The sequence below is a fragment of the Passer domesticus genome, chromosome 7 (assembly GCF_036417665.1).
Source record: "Passer domesticus isolate bPasDom1 chromosome 7, bPasDom1.hap1, whole genome shotgun sequence".
In the NCBI taxonomy this organism is placed as follows: Eukaryota; Metazoa; Chordata; class Aves; order Passeriformes; family Passeridae; genus Passer; species Passer domesticus.
The window spans coordinates 16844391-16869855 of NC_087480.1; the positions used below are offsets into that span (position 1 = coordinate 16844391).

A 25465-nucleotide genomic window follows, 5' to 3' on the forward strand; every position below is an offset into this window, starting at 1 on the left:
TTCAAATAGAGGGAATAGTGCTCACCTGTGGGCATTATTTTCTGTTTAGGAAAAAAATAACAATTGTGCAATTAGCTGACCCTGTGCAGCAAATCTGGGGCACTGCTTTTGTAGCTCTGATTGTCATAAACCCTGAAATACAAAAATAGCAGGAAGAAGGCAACTTTTCCCAACAGTCAGAGCCAAAGTTCTAGACAAGCACCACAATGCAAAACACAGACTCCCTTATGTGAGTTCAAAGAGCTGCTCTACAGCTTGATGGAAGAAAAGTCCACTGAGGGATATTAAAGACAAAAGACACCACTTTTGGCTCAGGAAGTCCTTCTTGGAAGCGGAAAGTGTTCTGGGAAAGTATCAGTGCTGGCTGGCCCCATGCTGACAGTGCTCCCAAGGAATCTGCTCTCAGTTTCAGCAGACACAGGATACTTTGATCTGAACAACACGAGCTGTTCTTACATCACACCTTTGCTTCAGAAAGGTCTCATCATGTGTTTCTTAAAAATTTTTCCCTTTTCTCACTCCTTTTCCTTCAGGCAATGCAAAGAGCAGAGACAGAAAAATCTCCCAACAATATTAATCCCAGACATAGTACCCTTTTTTCTCTCCATAAAGTCAGCAGGCATCTAATCTCACAGCGTGAATGTTGCTGCCTTAGAGGATTTTCCCCAAACAAGAATTTTATAATAAAAGTTACAACAAACAGTGAGCAATCCAGCCAAAGGACTTCCCACCAGTGCATGTACAGTAGAAAGGTATTTTTATTCTTTGATTGCTCAAGATTTCAAGCTTGTTTAGAATGGGAGTGATGAGAACATTTAAATGTAACTTAATAGTCCACTGCTGCTCTGCAGAAAATCAATAAATGTGTTATACTTAATAAATCTTTTTATTCCAGATCATAGTACTTGATAACAGCAATTTAAAGTTTGTCAGACTTCACTGAAATGTGGATTAATGCATCAGCTTTAAACTGAGATTAACAGCAGCTCAAAGTGATAAGTATAGAGTCAGTAGCAGAACCCAGAAATGGAGAGCACTCAGTACCTTGGGTTTTCACCTGGACAAGAGTGAGAAACAACTTGATAAACTCACCAGCAGCGAAATACCACGCATCAAACTGAAAAATAACCTCTTCAAAACCAGCTCTCCTCCCTCTCTCTTCTTTATAAAAGAAGTTAAGGATGAGGTGGCAGACATTTAATCTCATTACCTACTACAAAGCATTTAAATTCCTGACCAGTTTTTTAACACGCAGGTAAAATCCTGCAAAAGCAGCAACCAGCAACGTTTTAGAGTTTCACAATTACCAAACCTGAGTATGCATATGTGTGGATTAACACCCTGGCCTGCACTCAAAGAATACCAAGAGCCCAGCCAAAAAGCAGAATTAGGACACAGAAATTCCACTGAAACATCCACTTTGAACGTTCTCCCATCAGCCAAACCTGCAGGTGAAAAGTTGCAACACAAGCTGTTGCCCAAGCTCCCAGCACTGCCTGCACATGCCTGACTCGGGCACCAGCCCCAATGTACAGGCACAGCTTGTTCAGTGGCTTTGCTCAAAGACAACATTTTTTCTCTCCCTTCACAAGATGCATTTCATCTTCCAGCATCAGGAAGAATTAGGAATGTTGGAAGATTTAGGGCTGGTGTGTGTATTCTTTTCAACAGCTTAAAACTGGAATTAATTCACAAATTCTTCAAATAATTTTCAGTGTTTTGGAACCCAGGTGTTCAGTGAGCTTTAAAGGATGTGCTCCAGACAACTCAACTTTCCTAATGTCTTTTGTCAGAATTATCATTTCTCTATAAGATAATCTCATTTCATGCACTTGCTGCCCTCAGTTAAGTCACTGCATATTCTGGCACTCTGCTACTACAAGTATTTGTGAGAAAAATTTACTTTTCTGTGAACCAGGATTCTAGAGACGTGGTAGAAGGGAAGTCTAAATTCATACAGTTTTGGTTTTCATCTCTCTGACCAGATCTAACTCTCATTGTAAAGAGGATCAGGAAGGATTCTTCCAAGCACAGAGGGATTTCATTACCAGAAATCAAGAGTATGATCTTGTTTTCCTAAGACAGGAATTGGAAACAATTTCCTGAGTATTGCCAAGGTGCTGAAGACATAACTAAGATGGGAAGAAGGAAAAAAGGCAGCGAGCTGAGGCTTGTTCTTGGTCATCTGCCATGGATTCCCCACCCTCCCTCTCCCAGCAGAGCACCAAAACTGGCTGCTCAGTGCCAAGGGCCACAGCAACATCTACCAGGGCAGGGATGGCATCAAAGGACACAGGAATTCTCTCCTCTGCATCAGGCCTTGCAGAGAACACCTGCTCTAGATAAGAGTTCATTCCTGAAGCTTTACAAGGATGCAGTCACACCCTTTGGGATGTAATTTTAAATAAATTTGACAAGATAGTAATTTTCCTTTTGATGGTACAGCATTTAACTAAGAAGCAAGCTCATGTTCACTTAATGTATCATAACTGCTTTGCCTCCAAGGGTGCTCTGAAAATGCAGAGCATTTTGCTAATGAGAATATCTTTATTTTAACACCTATTTACGATGTAAAATCTCAAATAACCTCAGTGCATGTCTGGAAGCACAGCAGGATGACTGTATCCACTCCCAGCATTTCCTACAGCACAATTTTAATAATGTCCTTATCATCTCCAGGTCAATCCCTGACTGCTTTGGAAAACATCCTAACCAAGCATCAGAGGTCAGGCTATAATTCTAACTAAACCAATGTAAACAGGAGCAGCCACTCTCCAGCTGCCATTTACTACAAAGTTTATGTAAATTCTGTAAAGGACTCAGGACAAGAAAAATAAAGAAAAATAAAGATGACCATGACTAGCCTGGGCTCTGCAAAATCCAGGGCACAAAGAGCAAAGCAATGCAGGGAATATCCCTGAAAGCCTCCCTGGCTGCCTGATCAAGTATTTCCAGCTTCATTTAACTTCCCCTCTCCCTTGGTATGTATACTTGCATGGCCTAAAAACAATGGCCAAAGACAAGTTTTCCTCTCAGAAACAGGGGATATTTGATTATTACTACAACTGCCCAGCAAAAAGGGAATTAACAACATTCTAAAGACCAAACAAATCCTGTTCCTAATTTATTTAGGCTTTCACAAACCATGCAATGCCTTTCAGGGATCTCAGGTCCTTGCAGAAGGAAGGCTCTGAGGTTCATGGAAAGGGAGCAGGGGCACACAGGAATGAGGAGTTTTCAGTCAAGGCACAAAGGAGGCTGTAACATCCTCCAACTGGAGCTGCCTGAGCAGGACAAACACAGCCCTGGACACAGCAGGTGAGGGGCAAGGATCTTCTTTTAGGAAAGAAATTCATTGCTTCCAGATGCGTTACTCAGCAAAGATTTTTTATTTTTTTTTCTGGGGAAGAAGAGAAGACTTCCTGCACTGATTCAGAACTCTCCCAGGCATTTTGTGAAACCCAGCCATTACCCTCTTCATCTTGGACAGCTCCTATTTCAGCAAATTGGTAACACTCATCAGCATCTGCTTGTCTCCCACCCACTATTTCTGATGTCTTCAAAGTCCTTTGTTTAATATATTCAGGGTGTTTTCATAACATTCTGGGTTTATCCTAAAGCTGAATCCATTCAGATGCAGCTGAAAATGTGTTTCCCCACAAGAATTTGCCTGCTATGGCAGAAATGTAGTTAAAAAAAAAAAAAGCCAGCAAGCACGTTTACATCACCTCACCCTCTTGCAGTTGGAATATATTCCTCTAGGATGCCTTTGAACCCTCAGTTTGTTTGAATTCAGGCCCAACAAGGCGCCAGTGGCCTCAGCAAGAATTCCTGCTGAAACAATTTGGTAACACTATCCCCGTGCTAGGGAACAGGGTTTGTGGCATGGCAATGTCACAATGTCGTCGCCCCGGTTGTTTGTGTTAAAATAAAGTTCTAACTCTCAAAGCCACCGCTGGAAAATCACTAACAGGCACAACATGTGAGACAGTGACACGGCAATAAAAAGGCAGTTCTGTCACAAGAGTGCAGCTCATTAGAGGGAACCAGTTACAGGAAAAACAGGGAGGTTTCTCTCCTCGGCACCCAATCCATCCAGGAGTGACAAGCCATCCAAAAATTGTCCCTTTTAGAAGCAACTCTTTCCTGAAAGAAGTATTAGGTAGCTCTCAGAGTCTATGTGAAACAAAGCTGTGAAGACCAGGAATATCTTTTTATAGACCCAGGGAAGTGACTGCAAAAAAACTAGAGCAGGCATCAAGCAGACAGCTCTCCTTTGGGTCTCCTCCCTACAAGCCAGAGCTCTGCTCTGAAAGCATCTCAGGCACAGCATAAAAAGTACAATAGATGTCATTGGGAAATGTATTTTTGCATTTCCCCCTGACAGAACCCTCAGTGTTATCAGGAATAGAGCATTTTTTCTCTGCACAACAGCACAGTGAGAAATGAGCACAGTATCTCAGCTTCATGTGGAATTGTGATGGCTGAAGGATCTTAGAACTTCTAAACATAAGCAATTTTAGAAAAGACATTTCATTCAAACTTGTCCCCTGCCTTATCCCCCAGTTTCTACCCATTAGAGAGATGGTCTGTCTCCTCTTTCCACTGCAAGGTGTGTGTGTTTGAGGACAGCAAAGAGCAGATATTTTTCTCTTCCTGGTGGTTGTCATTATTCTTCAAAGCTGTCTCCTTGAGGAACTTGGTAAAAAAGTGATTTGTAAAGCAGTGGAGCAAAGGAGTACAACTTACACTACCATAAAAAACCCACAAACTTTTCTTAAGTTGAAGTGCAGTCTTCCATGGTATAAATTAAATAGGGTAAGCAGAAATGACCAAGTTTGAGGGGGAAAAAAAGTGAAACCAGTAGCACTCATAGCCTCCACGCTCAGCAGTTGTGGTTAGATAAAGAATTTGGCACCAAACTCCCTCCTGCAGCATTCCAAGTCTGGTAAGGACTGGCAGCAAGTCAGCATTTACTCAGAGTCAGGTGGGTCAGGATGGTCCTTTCTGCAAAGCCAGCAGTTCTGGCCCTGGCCCAAAGCAAAGCCCAGCTTAGCTGCTCCACGTGCTCCAGGCTGTCAAGGTGTCTGTGAGCAGATGGGGTTAAATCCTGGATGAGCAGCCACAACCCTGCTGCCATCCCACTTGAGAACCTCACAAATGCTCCCAAATGAGAATTTTTCATTGCTTTAGCTCCAAACGTTATCACTAACTCTTTCTGACTGTGATATACATTTGTAAGCCAAAATACATTTTACCTCAAATATGTTCAATTTATGTCAAATGTATTACATGTAATGAAAATAACCTGAAGTTTTGATTTTAGAAACCACAGACCAATACTTGACTAGAAACAAATTTAGTAAGCTGCTGATTTATGCAAAACTGTGGAACATTTACTAAAGGGAAGAACAAAAATAGAGAAGTGAAAATAGGGGTTAGGGGTTAATAACTGTGTATCTTTATGGAGAGTAGAGAAGTAGTAAAGTTTAAATATTATATATAAAACATATACATACTTAGCAATTCTGTTCATAGACACATTTAAGTTTGCTTTAAATATTTATGATCACTCACCCTATTTTGCACTTTGCAGAAATAAACCCCACACTATCAAAAACTTTAATGGCAGCTTGTTCTAAATTTGAAGAGCCAAATTCACCCCTGCTAACAGGAGAAGCATTCTGTGAATGTCTACTTTTGCATCCAACTGCTTCACACTGTACTTCAGTATCTCCAAGATCACTCCTTTCTCCATCACATTTAGCAGCCCATTATCTCTCCTTTCACTCTAACTTGGATGCTAAAATCCAGTATATATAAAAACCCTCAAAGCTCCACAGGTGTGGACAAGTGTCTACATTTTACAGATTTTATCTAGGCTGGCAATTCAAGCCAAGGGTTTTGAAGAGAATCTAAAGCTCCAATTCCAATGCAACATTTAAATTCAGTTACAGTCATATATGGCTTATAGCTCTCCCTAGACTGGAAATATTCTTTTTAAAAAGGATCTGGTGCACACAAGGCAAGGTTACTCGGCTTAATAGGAAGTCAAAATGGAAAGGGTAAAAAGAAAAGGTGAAAACTTACATTATAAGAAGCTACAACTGAAATATGCATCCCCCCCACAGTCCCTGAGCCAGAGCAGCTGCCAAACCTGAGCCTAAGAAACTCCACCCTCTGCTGCAGGACCAGTTTGGAAATTCCTGACACTTACAGGGACTAGTCACTCCGATTAACCTGGCCAGAATAAAGAAATAATCCACTAATTGTTCATATCTCTTGGCTGCTGAATGCCACTAACTCAGAATGGTGTTCCCAGCCCCTTCTAAAGGTCTCCTGAGCTCTGAGCAGATCCTTGGCTGCTTTTCAGAGTAACCAAACAGCCTGGGCATTGGAGAACTTTCCACAGTTCAACACTAATGAGGCAACAAATGCGTTATAATCCTAAGTATTTCATTAAAAAGTGATTTGGGAAACCTGCAGAAGTGACTCTTTACCATTTGTTTCCCCTTATTCTCTCTCACCTCTAGGAAAAAGCAGAGTTAATTCCTGCTCCCTCACTGAGAAGCTTCCATATTTATCTACAGCAGGAAGGGTGGCACTTCCTGCACACCCTGGGATTCGAGCAAAGGTTGGATGCATGTGACCAAGCCCTCATGCAAATCATTTCACTCTGGATCAGCCTATGTGTGCTTTTTAAGCTACCATGCAATTTAGCCCAGAGTGACTTACCTATTTCACTATTCTACCTAGGCAGAAATTCTTTGCCACAGCACTGAACCCAATTCTTCTAGTGAAACAAGAGCAGTCTTTAGTCTTTTGAAAATAAAACATACAATTATTATTACCCCTCAAGGCTTCAACTTTACTGTGAGGGAGCCAAAAAGAGTGCCTACACAGAGGCTCAACCCAGCCAAGTGCTGTGTGTGCTGGCCCAGCTGATCAGAGCACCTCATCCACATTGACTCCAAGCATTTTCCAGGGAAATCACAAGGATGTCCCATGTACCTGGAGTTAGTGACCCATCAGACTTTTAAATAAGATGCTGAAATTTGAATGAAAGCCAAAGAGCTCCAATACATTGCAGAATCAATGAGAGAATAGTTTGAGAGCCAAAGAGAGCCATGTCAGATGTAAATTACCCTATAACCTAATGATCCCTCTACCCTGAGTAAGGGCAAGTCAGCCATGCCAGGCTAAAAGTGGCTATGACAGCAGTAAACCCACAAGAACATCCTGAATGAGCAGAGCAGGTCCAGGGAGATCCAGAGGGACTGAGGGAAGGCTTCCATAAAGAGATTAAAGGAAGGTCAAAAAGGACACCAGGGAGAGAGACACAGGAAGGTTCGGGGGAGGGCTACTGAGGCAAATCCAGAGCTCGGAGAAGAGCAGGCTAAAACTCAGAAATGAGCTACACCTGTACCTGGGAGAGGAGGATATTCTCTTAGTATTTGATATTCCTCCTGTGTTGGCACAATGGGATCCTGAAGGGAGAGAGAACTAAAAGCAGACAAGGGGAGGGTTTGAGGAATGTCTCTGAAAGCAGCAAAATTCGGGTGGACATAGGCACAGTGCCCAGCTGAGGGTGACGCTGAGTGCTGGCAGCCAGAGAGATGGCAGGGTTGGAGAACAAATCTGCAGTGAGGAAGTGTGCTTGGTCAGGAGATTTCCTCCTGAGACTCTCCATGGAGGAAGAGTAGGAGTAAAGGAAGTAGAGGCTGGAGTGGGAAATGGGGCCTTTGTGAGCAGAGCAGAAGGCAGGAGGAAAGGACAGACACCGTGACACAGAAGGGACAAAGGTGAGAGCCATGAGTGGCAGGGACAAGGCTACAAAAGAAAATGCTGTGAAAGCTGCCCAGCTGGGCAGCTCAAATGCATTATCCCCTCTTGGGAGGAAAGGGAGAGAAAACAACTAAGGTCATGCTCAGCTTATTACAAATGTTGGGCACATACGATGATGTGCACTGTCCCCACACCTGGCAAAGGGACAAGCCACATTCATCTGATATTACTTGAAAGTCCATCCAGATCTGAATTTCTGCCAAGTTCAGCAGCTTTCCAGGGCTGAGATTCCACTTCCAGCCCACTTTTACAAGTTGAAACACAAAGAAAACAAAATATGGCTGCTAAGACAAAAGCATTTCCAAGGAAATAGAGATTTGTGGCTTATCTGTTTAGCTAGTCAACACAAAGCTAAGCCGATAGAAACAGCTTTGAAGAAAGCACGTTTCCTTCTAACTTCCACAAGACAAACTCATTCCCACAGGCACTTTTGCTGGAACACAAGCTACCCTGACTCCTCTTTCTCAGCATCCTTACCTCCTCCTCCAGTTTCACCACCTTGGCCTGAGCGTTGTTCAAGGCCTGGTCTCGGATCTCGATGTGTCTCCGCTGGTCCTCATTGGTGGAGCGGGCAGCAGCCAGCTCTATTTCCAGTTTCTCTTTTTCCCTCTGTGTTTCCTTGTCTATGGATAAAAAAGTGATAGTTATCAATGCACAGCACTTGTCTCTGCTCAGTTTTCAGGAGTCTTTCACTCCAGAGGTGAAGGGAAGATTGCACTGGGACTTCTCACAAGAAAGAGAATGCAAAGCTAGTGCTAAGAGAAAAAAGAAAAGGACATGGCTTTCAAGGAAGAGAAGGACCTGTAATCCTGTAAAACAAGTATGGTACCTTCAAGCAACAATGTGCCACAAAGATAGTGAGAAGGAACAGAAGGTGCATCACTCAGTACAGTTACTCAGGTAATTTGCTGTGATTATGCAGATGGTTACTGAAACTTGGCACCTCTTCACCTCTGAGCTTTCAGAGTGGAAAACAAACTGAGTAATTTTAATATCTCGGGCTGGGGAGAGAGATAGCAGACTGGTGTTCCTGAAAAACTTGTGTTCCTTTTTTCCACACTGACCCCCTAAACTGGAAGGGGGTTCTGTTCTTTCTCAGAGGAATCCCCAGCAATGCCCTCAGAGGAGTCAGAAAACAAATCAGCAGTAAGAACTTCTCAGTCTTCCTCTACTGCCTGTAAAAATGATCCCCTGGGCCTGAAGTGAGGCACATACATCTGTTCTGTCCCTTCTCAGAGCAGACCTGCCACCCCAAACACAGCAGCTCATCCTTTTCTGCTGCTCTCTAGGAAGAGCTGGAGCAGCAGTGCTGAGTGTTGCAGGAACAGGGCACTGCCTTCATAAAAAAATAGATAGGATAAAAATAATTGGAGACTGGAGAAATTATCACAAATGGTGTAAGGCAAAGCCACAACACAGAGCTGATGTCCTCTGTGTATGCTGCCATTCCCAGCTCAAGCCAACCAGCTCCAAAGATAACATTAACCCACTTGCTGCATACACAACCACAGAATACTCCCTGGAGTGATCTACACCCAGCACTGATGACACCAGAGAAACTGCATTCCAGAAACCAATATCCCACGACAAAGGAATGAGGACAAGGAGTGGAAGGCTTGAAAAACAGGAACGAGGTGCTGGGTGTTAGGACAGACTGCATATGGAGTACACAGGCCCATTTGTGCAAGCATGTGCATAACTATATTTACAGGACCACAATTACTCCCTTTCTTCTGCCAGCAAAGAGCCAGGAGCAAAGCTTTAGCAACACAGAGTAGCTAAAGATTCCCTTCTGCCAGGGAATCAACACAGCCCACACACAGGTTGCAAAACAAACCAGTCCACCAACAGCACCCAGAGCTCTGCAGAGCAAACCCAGAGCCAGCCCAGGACATAAGGACAAATGTCATCACATGATGGGGTTTTTTTTGCCCATCTTTTCCCAGCATTTCTCCTCCACCCAGGAATGAGTTGCTGCCAGTGTGAGCACATTACACTGTACTGCAGAGACTGAGCTGCATTGAGACAGGGTGGCATTATGCCAGCAGGTATCTGTCAGTGCTACCAGGCTGTTTGTTAATCTGGAAATGCTTGCAGAGAGGCTTTTGGAGGTTTTGTTGCACACTTTTCTCCAAATGAGAACTGCTTCACTTGACAAGTACTGCAGCAGCCCTAGAAATGCTGGGAGTGATTAAATGCAGGACTGTGGCTTCCATGTTCATCCCCACAGCTTTGACCTTCCCAATTTCTGTGTGCACCTATGAAACTCAGTGTCCAACAGCAGAAGGAGAGACTAAACTCCCACACTTCCCAGAACCACCAGGAGTTTGGAATTCACTCCCTGACAGCCATTTGCTTGCAAGGCAAACCACAAGGAATAAGCTAAAGATGACACAAGAGAGGGACACCAGAATCTGGTTACAGGGTAGCTGCAGTGTCTATTACACCACAGAAAAACGCTGTTTTGCAATTTTATTGCACTACCTTTTTATATAACAATTGGAGAAAAGTGAGCATTGTCAGAAGGGTGGAGCACAATGTGGGATGAGAGAAAAGTTGGCCCCACGCCGTCGGCCTCAAGACATTTCAGAACAAAGGAAAAGCAGCATTTCACACCCGTCATTTTGGTTTGCCTTGTGATAAATCCACTGCTGTGGACAGAATTCCTGACCCTCACCCAGCCCAGCAGACTGCAGGAGTGTTCATCCCCTTTATTTTTACTGAACAGGATAGGGCAGTGGCAAATTAAAGAGGAAGGAGATAGGAGACCTACCAGGCTCCTCTCCTGCTGGCCTTAACTCGTGCCAGGACTCCTGCAGGCCTGGGGAAGGATTAATTTCAAAGCTTTCAAGGAATAAAACAGATGGATAAAATATGTAAATTATGGGGTAAACACTAATTTTATGGTTTAACTGAAAATTACCTATGCTCCAATATCTCTAAGAAATCCCATCAGATGGACTTTAGATACTGACAGAAAAGGAATTCTTGGATCCCTCCTCCTTTGTGCACTGCCAGCTCTGGGCTGCCACTGCCCTGCTTTCTGTGCTGATCATTAACCTGCTGCACTGGCCTCCCTCCCAGGTGACTGCAGCTTTCCACTGACCCACAGTGGCTGTGAAACTCACTTTGTGCAAAGAGCTGGGAGATGGTTTTCCGATTGTCTTCAGACCCCTCAAACTCCTTCTCTGCCAGCTGCTTGTTGGCTGTCTCCATGCGTTCTGCAAAAAAATTCAATAAAAGCAACAGAAATAATTAACAACTTTCAAGCACTAAGTTACATTTGCTCAGGGCATTCCTGATGCTGGGGGAATGGATCTGCTAATTCTACAGCCTATCAGAAGCTGGCACACACTTTTGAAATGTTTTTAATTATGTCCTTAAGGAAATACACTCAATGAGACAAAACAGGTTAAAGTTCCAAAGAAATTATTTTAAACATTTATAACACAGAAGTTTATTTTTTCAATTTATACCTTTATTTTTTCCACACAAATAAATCCCACCATGCAATTAAAAGATCTCTTATAGCTCTCCTCTAAATCTTAACAGGAGATTAAATTACTGTTGTCCAATTACCTGACTTGAGGGAATAGTGTAAAACCCTAAAAACAGCTTAACAGCTCTGCTGCTCCAAGCTGCTAGAAAACTGTATCAGTCTGTGAAAATTAGAATGAAATGTTTATGCTGTATTTTATTATGAATAAGATTATTTAATGCAGGCCTTTGTGTACAGTACTGGGAAATGTATGGCTTTACTCCCTGGATGCAAAACAATTTCTGGGAGTCTTAGTAAAAGACATGAAGCAGTGAGAGCATGCAGGACAATCAGAAGCCTTTCTTAAAAAAATTAAACTTCCAGTTTAAACAACTGTTTGTGCACCTTCAAAAATCTCAAATTGCAGATGATTTCCACCTTCCAAACTAATGCTTAAACTTTTCCCCCCAGTAAGGTCAAATACCACTCAACACCACTCTGCTGCCAGCCGTGGGGCTGCCTCAGCCTCTTAGCAAGAACCAGACACCAATAACATCTCACTCTGCAAGAGGAAGGGAGATCCAAAAAACCAGATGCCTACGTTGATAAGGAATGACAAGACCTTCAGGAAGAACAGACACTCTGCAGTTTGTATGTCAGTGCAAAAAGGGTCACTGGACAGGAAATAAAGTGAACGTGCCTGGTGTGGGATTAGGCAGTCAGCAAAACCTCTTTCCATTCATGTAAACTGAACAAATTGTACAAATTGTCTCTAGGATATAAGACATGAGAGAATTCCAGGCTTGCATCTGGTTTATGGTATTTGGCTTATCACATGTTTCTTGTCAATGAGAAACAGGCTGGAAATGAAAGACTACAGCCCTCCCCTAAACCTGTCTTTTCCATTCCTCCAGCAAGTGCTTAAAATCTCTGACTACTGAATGCACCTGAGTATCCTGTCATATTCCAGTTGTGTCAGACACTGCATTCTGCAGCAAAACTCTGTCCTGCCAAGTAAGCATAACAATAAAAACCCCCAGCACTGAAGAATAGAAGTTTTACTTCATTTACCTCTTAGATCCCTGTTGAAATCATGAAGCCTACGAATTTCTCCTTCCAGTTTGTTTCTCATGGCTTTTTCCAGGGCATCCCGCTTAGAGGATGATTTCTCCAGGTTTTTGTAGGCCTCTGAAACTTGCTGAATTTCTGTTTCCAGCTGCAGTGGAAGTGAAAACAAGCACTTACTATTTTTCACTAACAAATTTCATTGTCTCAGACAGGAGATTACTTTGTCTCAAGTGTTCTTTATTGAAGGGAAACCTACACTTATACACTTAGTAAAAGAAAGTCTCAGGTCCATGATGCATCCCTCTATGGAAAGAATACCAGTGGCTGAATAATTTTGCAATAAAATATGCTTTATCCTTCCTTTTAGGATATGCTTTATCCTTCAGTGTAAAGCTTCTCTGATCATCCAGAGCAGGAGGTTCTCTCCAAACTCTCCTTGCTGGGCATAATTTGCTATGGAAGTGTGGATCCACACCACAGCAAACCCCATCAGCACTGTCTACAGCAAGTGATCAACGGGGAGGTGGAGGGAAGTGCATTTGTATCTTTCTGTCATTACCAGGAAGCTGTCAAACAATTCTCTCAAGTATTTCCTGGCCAGAAAAATTCCAAAAAAAATACAACCAAACAAACACACATCCCTGGTAAGAGGTGACATGGGGAATATTGAGTGTGGAAAGCCACACTGGTCACCTGAACTCAAAGACAAGCAGCCACACATTTTTCTGGCCCCAAACACTGCTCAGTGCAAAAAGCACAGCAAGGCCCACAAAATCCCAAATTGCTAAGCAGTATCAGCCTTTCCACAGCTGCAAGGCAAAAGCAAAGCTGACCTGCTGCCCAGCTTTAAACCACTGGTCATCAAGAAGTTATTTCCGTGAGGCAGCATGGAAATACCTCCACACATGGACATTAATGATGGGTCTCACTGGGGTATTTCCTTTTAAATGTCTTAGCATCATTTATTCTGCTTGTTCCATAAAGCCAAAGGTGGCAAATAGCTGGGTCCAAATCAAGACATTAAGTTTTCATGGAAATTGTGTGGTGTTGAGAGAAGGACAAAAGGAATGTTAGTCCCAGTCCTGCAGTCCAAATGTCTTTAGTGTAGCCATAGCAGCATTACTTGCCCTGCACACTGTGGTGCCAACCAGTTTTGTAGCAATGTCCCCTGTGCCTCCTTGACTGGCTGTGGTCTCATGCCACCCCAAGCAGGCCCTTCCTGCAGCTCTGAAGTCTTTTTGGGAAAATGAAACCTGCTGCTATCCTGGACAAGCCTTAACTTAGCCATGCAAGCCAAGCAGTCAGCCTCTTCAGCAGCTGAGGAGGATGTGCTTCTGAGCACGGTCAATGAACTGTTAGCAGAAAATTGAAGGCTTTGATTCCATCCTCTGCCAAAGTTAAGCTAATGCCCAAAGGCACAGGACACAGACTAATCAATCTGCATACGAAAGACTCTAAAGTACCTCATCAATCCCTTCAGCAAAGGAATGTAACACTTTCAGGTTAAATGATTCAATTAGGGACTAGACCAGAGACAGGAGAATGCCTGAATTCCACAACCACCCACCTTCTGCAGCCGGGCCACTTTCTCATAGCACCCATCCAGCTCCTGCCGGAGGGACCGGTTCTCCTCCGACAAGATTTCCACCATTTGCTGGGCCCTGGACACGATGGCAAAAGGATCCACTTGCATCTGCTGGTAGGGGGAAGGGATCTGCTGGGCCCGGGGCATCATGGAGTAGGAGTCGCCCTGCTGCTGCTGCGGGCCCAGGAAGGGCTGGCATAGTCGGTACAGATCTCCCTGATGGACTGGGTTGGACAAGAAAGGCTGCTGGGTCCGTGGCAGAATGCCAGGATCTGCCTGGCTGGGAGTCAGAGGTTGCTGGTGCTGGGAAGGGGACAGCCTAGAGGGTGGTGGAGACTGGAGCAAAGTCAAAGATCCCAGGGATGTCAAGGAAGAAGTTGGGCTGTGGTGGTGAGGTGGTCTCTGTTGTAACTGCAGCTGCACGTCTGGGTTCTGCCTGGAAAACAGAGAGCACAGGCTCCATCAGTCATGCAGAGGAAGGTGCACAAGCCCAGGGACAAGGTGTGGAGCTCCTGTGCACAGGTCTTCCCACACAAAAGACTCAAGTGAGGTTTTCTTCCATTTTAGAAGTCTGTTTTTAAAAAGCATTTCAAAATTCAAATCTTTAGCAGAAAATTTATTCTAAGGCCGCAAAGGTGTTTCCTCTTGAGACTATTTTTTTTACAGAAGTACTAAGAGAAAATGCATCAACAACTACTGGCCAAAATTATTTTCCTAACTTTTCTCCACACTTTGTGGATAAAACTGCTCCACTAAGGACTGCTAGGAACAGGCTCTTTTGTTCTGGCCTTAAATGTGCCTCCCGTCATCGAGAAAACAATTAAATTTCTTCTGCAAGCCAGGATAGAGAGTTAAAAGCATTGTGTAAGCTTGATGCTAGCATTGCAGCACAACTTATCTAAGCTTTCTGAAATATCAATCAATAAACTGCAGCCTGGTTAAATGAGACAAATAAAGGATATGAAAACCAACCTAAGAATCAGAAGCAGCATTTCATTCCAACCTGCCCTGTCCTATGCAGTAGGTGTGTTTACTGCTCCTGACAATAACCTCTGCAGGCTATCAGAGACACATCTAACAATCTATAACATGCCTGAGTCCACCACAGAACTGAATCCAAGCTATACCCTCTCACATTTCCCAGGCTCTGGAGATCCCCAGCTCAACTCCTGCTGCATTAGCCAACTAAGAAATCTCCCTGAGAACACTGTGTGGATTTATCATGCTTGGATGACCTCAGGAGGCAGGATTTGCTTTCTCCTCCAAAAACATTCAACCTTTAACTTCTCTGGATGTTCTTTATTCTAACAGCTGAAGTCCCTCCCTCTCCATGCTGCAGCCAGTCTCTTCTTGAGCATGGAGCTCAGGCCAGAGCAGACCCAGCCTGGCAGCTCCTCGTGTCCTGAAACACTCCTGCTGCTCTGACAAAATTCCCACCCTTTGGGATGCACTTCAGCCTGCAGCTGGAAAAGCACACACTGTTGTTCCACCTGGCCAGAGCTGCTACAGAATATCCCCCTGGCTGCCTGTGCTCCCAGGAGGGACTCGTGCCCTGCAGAGGATGGACAAGGCAGCTCACAGCATTCCCACAGCACCAGGAGCCTTGGAGGAGCTCACAGCAGTGAGCAGGAAGCTGAGCTGGGAGCTAAAGGGTTACATAAAATGCTTCTGAGCCCAAGTGCAAACACTCAGCACCATCCTTCCTGCTCTCCAAGAAAGAAGGAATCACTCCTGGTACCCACCACTCACATCTGGCAGCAGCGCAGGGGAGTTCAGCTCTCAGCCCAGCACAGAGTTCACTATTTCAGCATCATGCCCTTCAGGTCTCATTGCCCTGCTTCCCTGCAGAGAAACCTCCAAGCTCCCGCTCAAATTCCTTAATGGGGAAACAAATCTAGCCTTTGTTAACTAAGAAAAAACAAAGAGTCATTGCTCTAGATACTGTTTCTCTCCCTCTCACATCCAGGTGACTGTGGTTCCTGCCAACAGCATCATTTCAGGAGCTGTATTTCCCCAGAAATGATCATTTGCAGCATGAGGATTTCAGGGGTCATGCAGAAGAGTGATGTGCAATTAATTTCCTCAGGAATGTTCTGTTTAGTAGCAGCAATTTGGTTCCTCTCCTCCCAGGGGGGCAGCTCTACTTATTGTTGCACTGATTTCATTAACTTAATTTGCCAGGTCTCATAATGAAGAATGAGGCAAAACCATCACAGGCCATGCTCAAGGTCACCTGGTTTGTCTCAGGTGGTTTCCAGCTGCTTTCTTAGCTCACACAGTTGTGTGCAGAGTTAAAACTTTGCATCCTCACAAAACACTCATCTCTTTGAGTTTATTCTTTACCTATCACCACAGCTCTACTTTGATGTTGCAATCAATTAGGGAATAACCTTGCTGTGACACTTCATCTGTGATGACCTACAGAGTTAGATCAAAAAGAAATGCATTGCCAGTCTGCCTCATGGGTGCAAAAAAACCAATTTTGAACGTACAAAACACTCTTTTCCAGTCTGAAAACAACCTGGAGCAGTTACTCAGGGAGACTGGTGTCAGCGAGTTTAATCTTAAAAGCCTCATGAGGATAATTTAGATGCCAACATTAACAATTTGAGCTATTTGACTAAAACCATCTTGTTATTCTGTCAACAGAGACACAGTGGCTGAACCTTGCCATCCTAAGCACCAATGAGATGAACAAAATGATGGCCAAAGAAACACAACAGCAGCACTTTAATTCTGAAGGGCCAGTGGAAGTGACATGCCATGTAATGATCCTTGGTTTTTTTTTAACCTATTGTACAGAACAACTCTAGGAAATCGTGGCTGAGTATTTCTAAACAGGATACATTTCCAAGAATTCCAGCATCTTGGCACTCACATCCAAAGCCTCTCAATCTTGAAATTATACCAATCTTGTGGGCTCAAGCTAGAACATGAGAGCTTGGAGCCTCTAGTTCTGTGGCATTACTAACAGCATTAGGGCTTCCAAAATGTCACAAATGCATTTATATTTCCAGCAGAATGAGACAGCACAGCTGGGTTAATACATCCTAGAAAATGATATTTAAAAAATATCATCTTAAAAAAATATATTTAAAAATCCTAGTAACCTCACAGTGACACCAGCCTTTTTAAGATCTTGCATGCAAACTTGCATGCAAACTTTTACATACACATTCATAACATTTTGGCATTCCCACTACTTACAGTTTTGTCTTATAAAATACTTACATACATTTTGTGGGTAAAAATTACCTGGCTCTGGGATTTCTTTATATTAACAAGAGAAAAGAAAAATTTATTTCCCTGGTAAAGCAATTTGGAGTTGAGAGAGTCAGAAAGGTAAATGAACACAATTTGGATTTTTCACGATTTTTATATTACACTGCTAAATGTGAAGGTAAAAACGACTATTTGTGTCACTTAACAGTATTGCTGATAAAATGGTAGCAGAAAATTCCCTCCATGAGAGAATGAGTCCTCAGGTAACCCTGCAATAGTAATCACAATTTTATCTGAACCAACCACTTCAGAAAAAATGCAGACTCTCAAAACACATATACAACAAAATTACACAACCTCCTTCCATTTGCCTCAGTGTCACAGAGACCTGAATAAACCAAATGCAGGAGGAAAACAAAATCCAGAGCAATTACCCCCACAAGTGTTTGAAAGCTGACTTTAAGGGCCACTTCTCTGTGCAGCATGCAGGGATTTTTGCTGTCTGCATGGACCAGAGGAATACTCCACAGAGGCCAAGCACAAACCTGGATTTACAGCTCTGCAGGCACCAGGGTGAGCTCAGCTTTTGGGGCAGGAAGGCAGAGGCAGGGAGGAGGGCAGCTCTGCAGCCATGGGCGCTCAGGCTGCCAGGACAGAGGTCACACACACGGCTTGTGCCACAGCCGCACAGTGGGGACGGCAGAAGGGACCAGGAAAGGGACCACGAAAGGTCTCTTCTCATTTAAGGTTTTGTCTAATGCCTTCCCAGCTTCTCCTGCCTGTTCCATGTTCAAGAAGCTCCCGTTCCCCTCCCGCACAAACCAGGAAATGCTGCCCGCGGGAGGGAGCAGGCTCCACTCCATTACACAGCCGAAATCAAACCCAGGAATTTTTGTTCTGCTGCCCAGTCACACCTGATTAGCCCCCTCTTTGATGCTGCTGAGAGGAACGCAGTGCACGGAGTGATTTACTAATTATGGGACAAATTCTGCAGACCTCCCTCTCAAAAACTTTCTGTGAAGTCGATGGGATTAATCACCACAGCAGGAGCTCAGTCACTTGGGCTTCAGACAGAGGATGGCGCTTGAATCAGAGAGACAAGGAGCTTCCTCTGCACCTAAAAATGCATCAGACAGGGGCTTCCTCTGTACCTAAAAATGCAACAGACAGGAGCTTCCTCTGCAGCTAAAAATGCATCAGGCAGGAGCTTCCTCTGCATCTAAAAATGCATCAGACAGGGGCTTCTTCTGCACCTAAAAATGCATCAGACAGGGGTTTCCTCTGCACCCAAAAATGCATCAGACAGGGGCTTCCTCTGCACCTAAAAATGCATCAGGCAGGAGCCTCTTCTGCATCCAAACCTGCATCAGGCAGGAGCCTCCTCTGCACCAGCCCTCACTGTGCTGCCACAGGAGCCCCTGCAGCCCCAGGACACAGAGCACCCGTGTTTTCACTACCAATGCTAAAGTACAGTTGAAGTACCAGGGAGAGAACCCAACTCTGGAGCTTCACATGTGACCAGGCCTCTTCTAAACTTTCTTTAAAATTTCCAAATAACAGCAGAGATGCCTCCGGCATGCCCGGTATTTACATTAAACCAACATCATTACCAACATACACTGTTCCCAAACTTACACCGCCCAGGAGCAGGTGAGGCAAACTGTTTGCAGACTGGTTTAAACTTACCACACAGCCCATTCCTTTCCCAGACTGGGGAGGGTGAAGCATGAGAATGCTGTGAATTCCCCAATGTTTATCTTGCTCAACGAGTTTTATTTAACCGCATCATTAGGTCACCCTCAAATTCCCCCGAACAATGAGGGGAAAAACCCGCAGAAAAGGGTGTGGCTTCGGGAGCAGAGAGAAGGGGCTTTGTTTCCTTGACGCACAATTCAAAAAATGCACACATTTACCAGTCCAAAAGAATCCCGATAAAGGCCGAGCCGACGTGCAGGAAAGCTGGAGACTGCAAGGACGCTCCCGGTGCGAGGCAAAAGCTCTCCCCAGAGCTGTTTGCCTTTAAAATCCCCACACCATCACCCAGCTGCACCTTTAGCAACACAGAAGGTTTCTTGTCTAAATGACAGTTTCTCTTACAGCATGTGGGAGAGGGAGGGGAATAGAGGACTCGCTCCCTTCCTTTGCTACGCTGCTCTGTAATTTATGGATTAGTCTTGCAATTGTTCTACTGCTCCAGCATTTGCCTGCAAAGGAAACCTCTCTTCTGTGCAGCTATTTAGGTTAAAAAGTAACCTCATTAGATTCCCAATGCTTTGAAGACAAATTTCAGTTGCTTCCCCTACTGGAAACCTTGCCAGCTGAACCTTTCTCCTCCCCCTCCTTCCCCCCACCATGTTCTTTCAAAGCAGCCAGGATCCATCCAATACAGACAAAAATCACCCTGTCTAGAGGAGCTGACTGTTGGCGTGTTTTCAAATACCTCTCCCTTGAACAGCAAGCAGGCTACATCTCACTGCATATAATATAAGGAGTATTTCTGATGCAGCAGAAGCAATGAGGAGCTGTTTCCCTGTCCTGTGTGCACAGAGGTTTGAGGCCTTTGAATTTGCAAAAACATTTGCAACGAGCTTCTACAATCATTACCCCCCCTAAACCCTTTACTTCCCCTTTTCCTGGCCTCTTTATTATTTATTTAGCCAGATCAAAGGGCCTTTTCATCAGGCTTGTATGCTGCTGAAGTCATTTCAGATCACAAACAATGGTGGACAAACTCTGAAAATAGCTCCTCATAGGGCTAGGAAGGTTCTGAACAGATTCAAACTCCCTAAAGCTCAGACTCTGCTCCCAAATACTGACTGGTTTCTCCATGCTCCCCTCAAAATGTGCAAACACAAATTCACAGAGAACTCTCCATTTATATCCTCCCATTGCTCCTCTGAATTACCCTTTTAGCTTCAAAATGAGGCCAAAATCATTACACAAGATCCCACCTGGTGTCAGGCAGAGATGAGATGGTATGGGAATAGGTAAAGTGAAGCTGGGGTTTTAGCCCACCTTAATAAAACTTCATCTTCCCACATGAACATCAGTGTTTGGCTCAAGCCAAATCCAGCTCCTTATCTAGAGGGAACCAGAACAGGCTGAAATTTCAAATGATGCAAGAAAAACGAGCAAAAGCTGAACAAGCAAGCCTGGGATGAGGCACAAAGCATATTCCATTTTCCTCTCCTACACTCAATCCACTGAAAATAAAATTCTAAAAACTCTACAGGAAGCTCAGAGGTGATTTTTGCTACCTGCACCATTATTGCTTTCATTCACTTTCTCCTTTCCTATTTGATGCAGTTTTAAGAAAAATCTTTTGTCTGGCAGATGTAATTAAAGAACAACTTAAGTCTTGCAATAAGTAACTGCAAGTTTCTACAATGAATCACACCATAACTTTGGCTTTTGTAGCAAAGCTTTTGTGAGGCTCTGGAGCAGCAGCATTGAACTTCCCCATACCATAAAATCAAGTTGGCTTGTCTTGGATCTCTTTTTTTTTTTTTTTTTTTGTAAAAAAGCATCAAGCCTCTCTAGTCAGCTACTGAAGCAGGTAGCAGTCCTTCCAGATAGTCTGCAGCTGAACACAACATGTCATCTCACACAGTGAAGATGAGGTCTGTGCTGAAGGGAAACCTGCCTCATGAGTGAAGGTGATGGACTGAGTTTTATACTGTCATTCCCTACGTGGCTGTCACAGGGCTTGTTTTAAGGTCTCTCTTACCTGACTGAGCCATACTCAGGGGGATGCTGATACCTCATCATGGGCCCATCAGATCTTCCCTGCTGGCTCATGCGATGGTCACTATAGAAATGCCCCGAGTCCTGAGGTTTGCAGTTCATAGACGGGGTGGACACGTTTTTGTAAGGGTACTCCGGGGGAGGCCCCCGCTGCTCCATTCCTTTCATGCTGGGCTGGGAAGGGGGCTGCACCGAGTTCTTGTAGAACTCATTGGAGCCAGAATTTTTGTAAGGGTCGCTGGACTGCTGGGGAGAGAGCGGGGACAGCGGGGAGAGCGGCGCGCTCGTGACGGGCGCGTGGGCCTTGACCCCGCTGGTGGCCAGGGACAGCTGCATCAGCCTCTCGCTCAGGGAGCGCACGTGGCCTTGCTTGAGGTCCTTCAGTCCTTCGTCCTGGTGCACCTTCCCCGGGCTCACCCGCTGCACCGTGGGCCGCCCCTCAGTCCTCATCTTCTGGTTGGTGACGCCCGTGACGTAGAAGGCGGCCCCGACGCTGGCGTGCGGCTGGCCCCGGAAATACTGCGACTGCACCTTGGCCTCCTCGTAGGTCGGGAGGTCCTCGCTGTTCTGGAGCCGCGGCGAGAGCTGCTTCTCCATGATGCTGTTGTCCACCTGTATCTCCTGGCCCTGGGGCTCCTGGCGGGCAGCATGAGTCACGAGCTGGTGGTCCTGGGAGCTCAGCCCTTCGTTCTGAGAGGCCGGGCTGCCGGTGCTGCTGAAAGGGGGGGCATTCCCTGTGGCTTGCTGGTGTAAGGCGAGAAGGTTGCGGTTGTCATTTGGGTTCCCGTATCGGAGCTGCTCCTGCAGCAGGCGCTGTAAAACTGTCGTAGCTGCTTGCTCTTCTGAATTCCTCATCTCAAACTGTGGTGCCTTTTGGGTGGAATGTAAAAGCTGCCCTTGACCTAAGGAAAGGAGACACGGTTATTAGCGCCTGAGTGGATTGAGGGAGAGATATTCAGGAGCAAGGGCTTGAAATACGGAAAAAAAAGCAGGTTAGATTACCAAAGGTTCCCATAACAATGGGGGTCATCAAGGCCCACGGAGACCTAAGAAGGACGTGCATGCCCGGGGGGCAAAGCCTCAGAAAGGTGATGAAAGGTGACTTGAAAGTTTATAGGCAAATCAATCCACTGCAAGCCGTAGGGATGCGTGCCAAATACCTCAGACAGCATCTCGGGCAAAAAGGAGACGTGGAATTCACAGGATGATGTAAAAAAGCCTGAAACCTGTTTGCTTTATACTTGGAGTTACCAACAGTGAAATACACTTCCCATATTTGTAGGCAGACAAGGATTGAAGTGTGAAATCAGCAACTTGTCAGTTTTAAGGGAAAGAAAAAAACAAAAACGAGGCCCATTGAGATAGCATATGGTTCAAAAGAAGTAAAGAAATCTCTCGGCTGGGATAAAGCAATTCATGAATACCTAGTTAGCCAGCAGGTTTTCAGAGTTATGAAATGCCCAGAGTGAGATCAGCACCTCTTCTCCCTGCTGCAGAAAACCCCAGGCACGGTGCAAGTGAGGACTCAGGAACTTCCTGCTATACAAAGGCAACCAAATCCTCACACATCTAAATATCCTCAGCGGAATGCATGCAAATGCAAGGGGAGGAAAAAGAGTTTTCTGATCTAAGGAACAGAAAAAGACCTCTGAGTGGCAGGAAAAAACACTGCGTCCCAATGAGAGAAACACAAAGAGCCAATGTCAGGCACATCCTAAGTACAGATTAAGCCAGTGACCAACAGCAATTACATTTTGCTCAGTCTCCCAGCGGAGTCAGGAGTGTGTCATGGAAACTCAGGCCCATTGGCTTTGCCTGAGTTGAAATATCAAAAATTAATGATACCTTTGAGACATGTAACTGAAAGCAGAGCTACTTTTGAGCTAGAACAGCTCAGAATAGAGAGTGAGCCTCACTCGCTGGCCAAGCTGCAGCTCTGCCCTGACAGCAAAACACGTGATGGTGTTCTAGCATTTTCTTTTGTCACTTTTTTTCTGTATTACATTGTCCCTTAGAAGAAGGTAACTTGCTCCCAAACAGTTTGTTCTGTAGCAGAACCAGGAGGCCTGAAGGGTCTGCTTTGTGCTGCATCTCCACAACCTCCCCGTCTGCTCCCTCAGACCAGCCAACCCTGCAATACAAGGACTCCCACTGGGCACACAAAAGCCTTCTGCAAATCTTAATGAAGAGAAAGTTAAAATCCACCTCATTCCAGGCTGCCCACCACGGCAGGAATTCAGGCCCTGTTAGCTGACCTGGAATGTGACTCCTTTGAAATGCTGTTTGAAGTGGCACATACCTTTGTCCTTCACTTGGAGTTCCCTGGTAAGGAGGAGCAGTTCTGCCACATGGGGGGATGCACTCAGCCTTCCTCCTGCAAACCCAAGATCTCCACTCAGAGATGGCTTCAGGCTCCTCTTCAGCAGGCCAGATCACTTGATACTCTCCTCGCTCCCAAAATAATTCTGAGGAAAGCATTGAAAACATCATTTTAATCAGTAGATGAGACCCTCGAAATAATAAACCTTGGCCCATATTTCAGATTTTCCTTTTGTAGCTTCTTGTTTTCTCCCAGAGCCCAACAATTTTGATCCCTTTAGGATGAATGAACCCCCATGTCCCCAGCAATCTACTCCAGCTGCTGCTTTAATCATGACCATTTCTGCTCCAAGATTAAATGTTGCCAAGTAATGCTTTGTCCCATCTGTGCCTCCAAGTGAAACAGTGATTAAAACCCGCTAATTCTTTAACTCCATTGTTTTATTTTTTGCTCAGAATGAAAGCTGCAGCACAGATGAGGATGCCCTGTGCTTATGGCTCCTTTGCCAGTGGTGCTGAGTATTTCAAACTGTGTCAGCAGAAATCCTCTGCTGGATGGTGACACAGTGAAATGCTTGATAAACTTCAACACACTGTGCCACAGAAATGACTGTGAGAATGATCAGTTTGTGAATATTAGCTTTATTTTACAGACTGGGAAAGTCAGGGGAAGAAAAGGACACGGACAAGAGCTTATGCCAGAAATACATTGCAGAGCACAGCTCTAATTCCCAAAACACTCTTTAATTACGTTACTTTTTTCCTTCAGAATATGAAGCAGTAAAGAAACCTTAACCATTGAGAGGAGAAGCAGGAGAATACAGAGCAATGTGCATTTAGAAGAATGTTACAAGAAGCATGTTACAGGAAGCAGTTACTGAAGGTGTCCTAAAGAAAAAAGCAAGCAATGCAAAAGATGTGGAACATATTTGTGCACTCAGTGTGTTCATACTTTAAGGAAAGGCAATGAAAACAGAACTAGCAAAACTAAAAATATTCATTGATAGGTATAATTTAACTTAATTTCCTGGAATGTTGCAAAAAATAAAGTGAACAGATGTAGTGAAGGAATGCAGACGTGGATACTTCTGTCTCTTGACTTATTACGGCACAAATCCACACCCAACAAAAACTATCTCAGATCTGCAAGTTAAATACTTGAGGTGTCAACAGCAATTTCAAGGCACATGAACAATATCTAAGGAGAGAACAAGGCAGTGTTGTGTGGTGTGGTACTTCAAGATGGTGGTTGAAAAAAGCAGCTAATGTCAAATTCTTAACTGGTGACTTAGCTCGAGAGGGATATATTGAAAACAGCTGCCAGCAAATATGCAGTAAAGAACCTTTAAACCAGCCATTAAAGATAGCAGATAACCAGAGCAATTTCTAGCCTCTTTTCTCAGTGTTGCACAACAGAAGTTAAGGATTCCTCATCCCCCTCACAGCAGAATCATCACTGACTCTTCTTTTTATTATTTTTTTAAACCAAGCTGCCCTGAGCAACCCTTTTTATTAGAGTATAAAAAGGCTTTTATTATGCAATATGATGCTGCCTTTCCACCCAAAGATTTCTTTTGTCTCAACTGGAAAAATCTAAGGAGGTGGTGGGGGGGATTGTTTATTTTTTTAATACAAAGATACAATCCAGCTTGAGATTCTGCCTCTCTGCCTTAAAGATTTTTTTTCAACAGACAAATCCAATCTGTGCATGTTTAACTCCTTCAAATGCTCCAGGAACCATTTCACACAGAGCTTCACTTCTCAGCACCACCAGCTCATTCTGCTGAGTTGATGGAGGGAGGGCACAGTTCACACTGAAAACATTTGCTGGAACTGAATACTACTAATTTTAGTGTGGGTGTAAACTAGAAATCAACCTGGTAACCCAAAGCAAAAGGTGGGCTGAGATACAATATGAAGATATTCTGGCCAACAAATCCGCTTTCTTTAAATACCAACTGGTAGCCTATTTTTTCCAGTTTTATCCCATTATTTTTAATTAACAAAGAAAATCTTGTGCAACTAACTTGGGTGGCAGCATTCCTGGAATCTGCTTTCTGAGCAGGCTGAAAACTCCTGGCAGAACCAGTGAGTTAACTTTTCTATTAACAAAACACAAAAATGAACAGTACAATCGGTGCTGAAGCCCATGTGTTATTTATTTGGACACCAAACTCTATTTTTTGTCAGGCTCTTCCAGCAAT

General features: G+C 44.3%; 1 protein-coding gene across 4 annotated transcripts in view; it reads right to left on the reverse strand.

The window, feature by feature from the left end:
• Positions 1-25465, reverse strand: part of AMOT (angiomotin) — a 58537-nt gene that overhangs the window by 10137 nt on the left and 22935 nt on the right. For all 4 annotated transcript variants that reach the window (XM_064427181.1, XM_064427183.1, XM_064427180.1 and 1 more), the window contains 6 exons: positions 23242-23407; positions 20926-21844; positions 13959-14412; positions 12395-12539; positions 10974-11066; positions 8323-8468 (listed from right to left, as the gene is read on the reverse strand). In XM_064427181.1, the coding sequence (XP_064283251.1) occupies positions 8323-8468; positions 10974-11066; positions 12395-12539; positions 13959-14412; positions 20926-21797 (1710 nt within the window). In that variant the 5' untranslated portion in view covers positions 21798-21844; positions 23242-23407. The remainder of the gene's footprint in view (positions 1-8322; positions 8469-10973; positions 11067-12394; positions 12540-13958; positions 14413-20925; positions 21845-23241; positions 23408-25465) is intronic.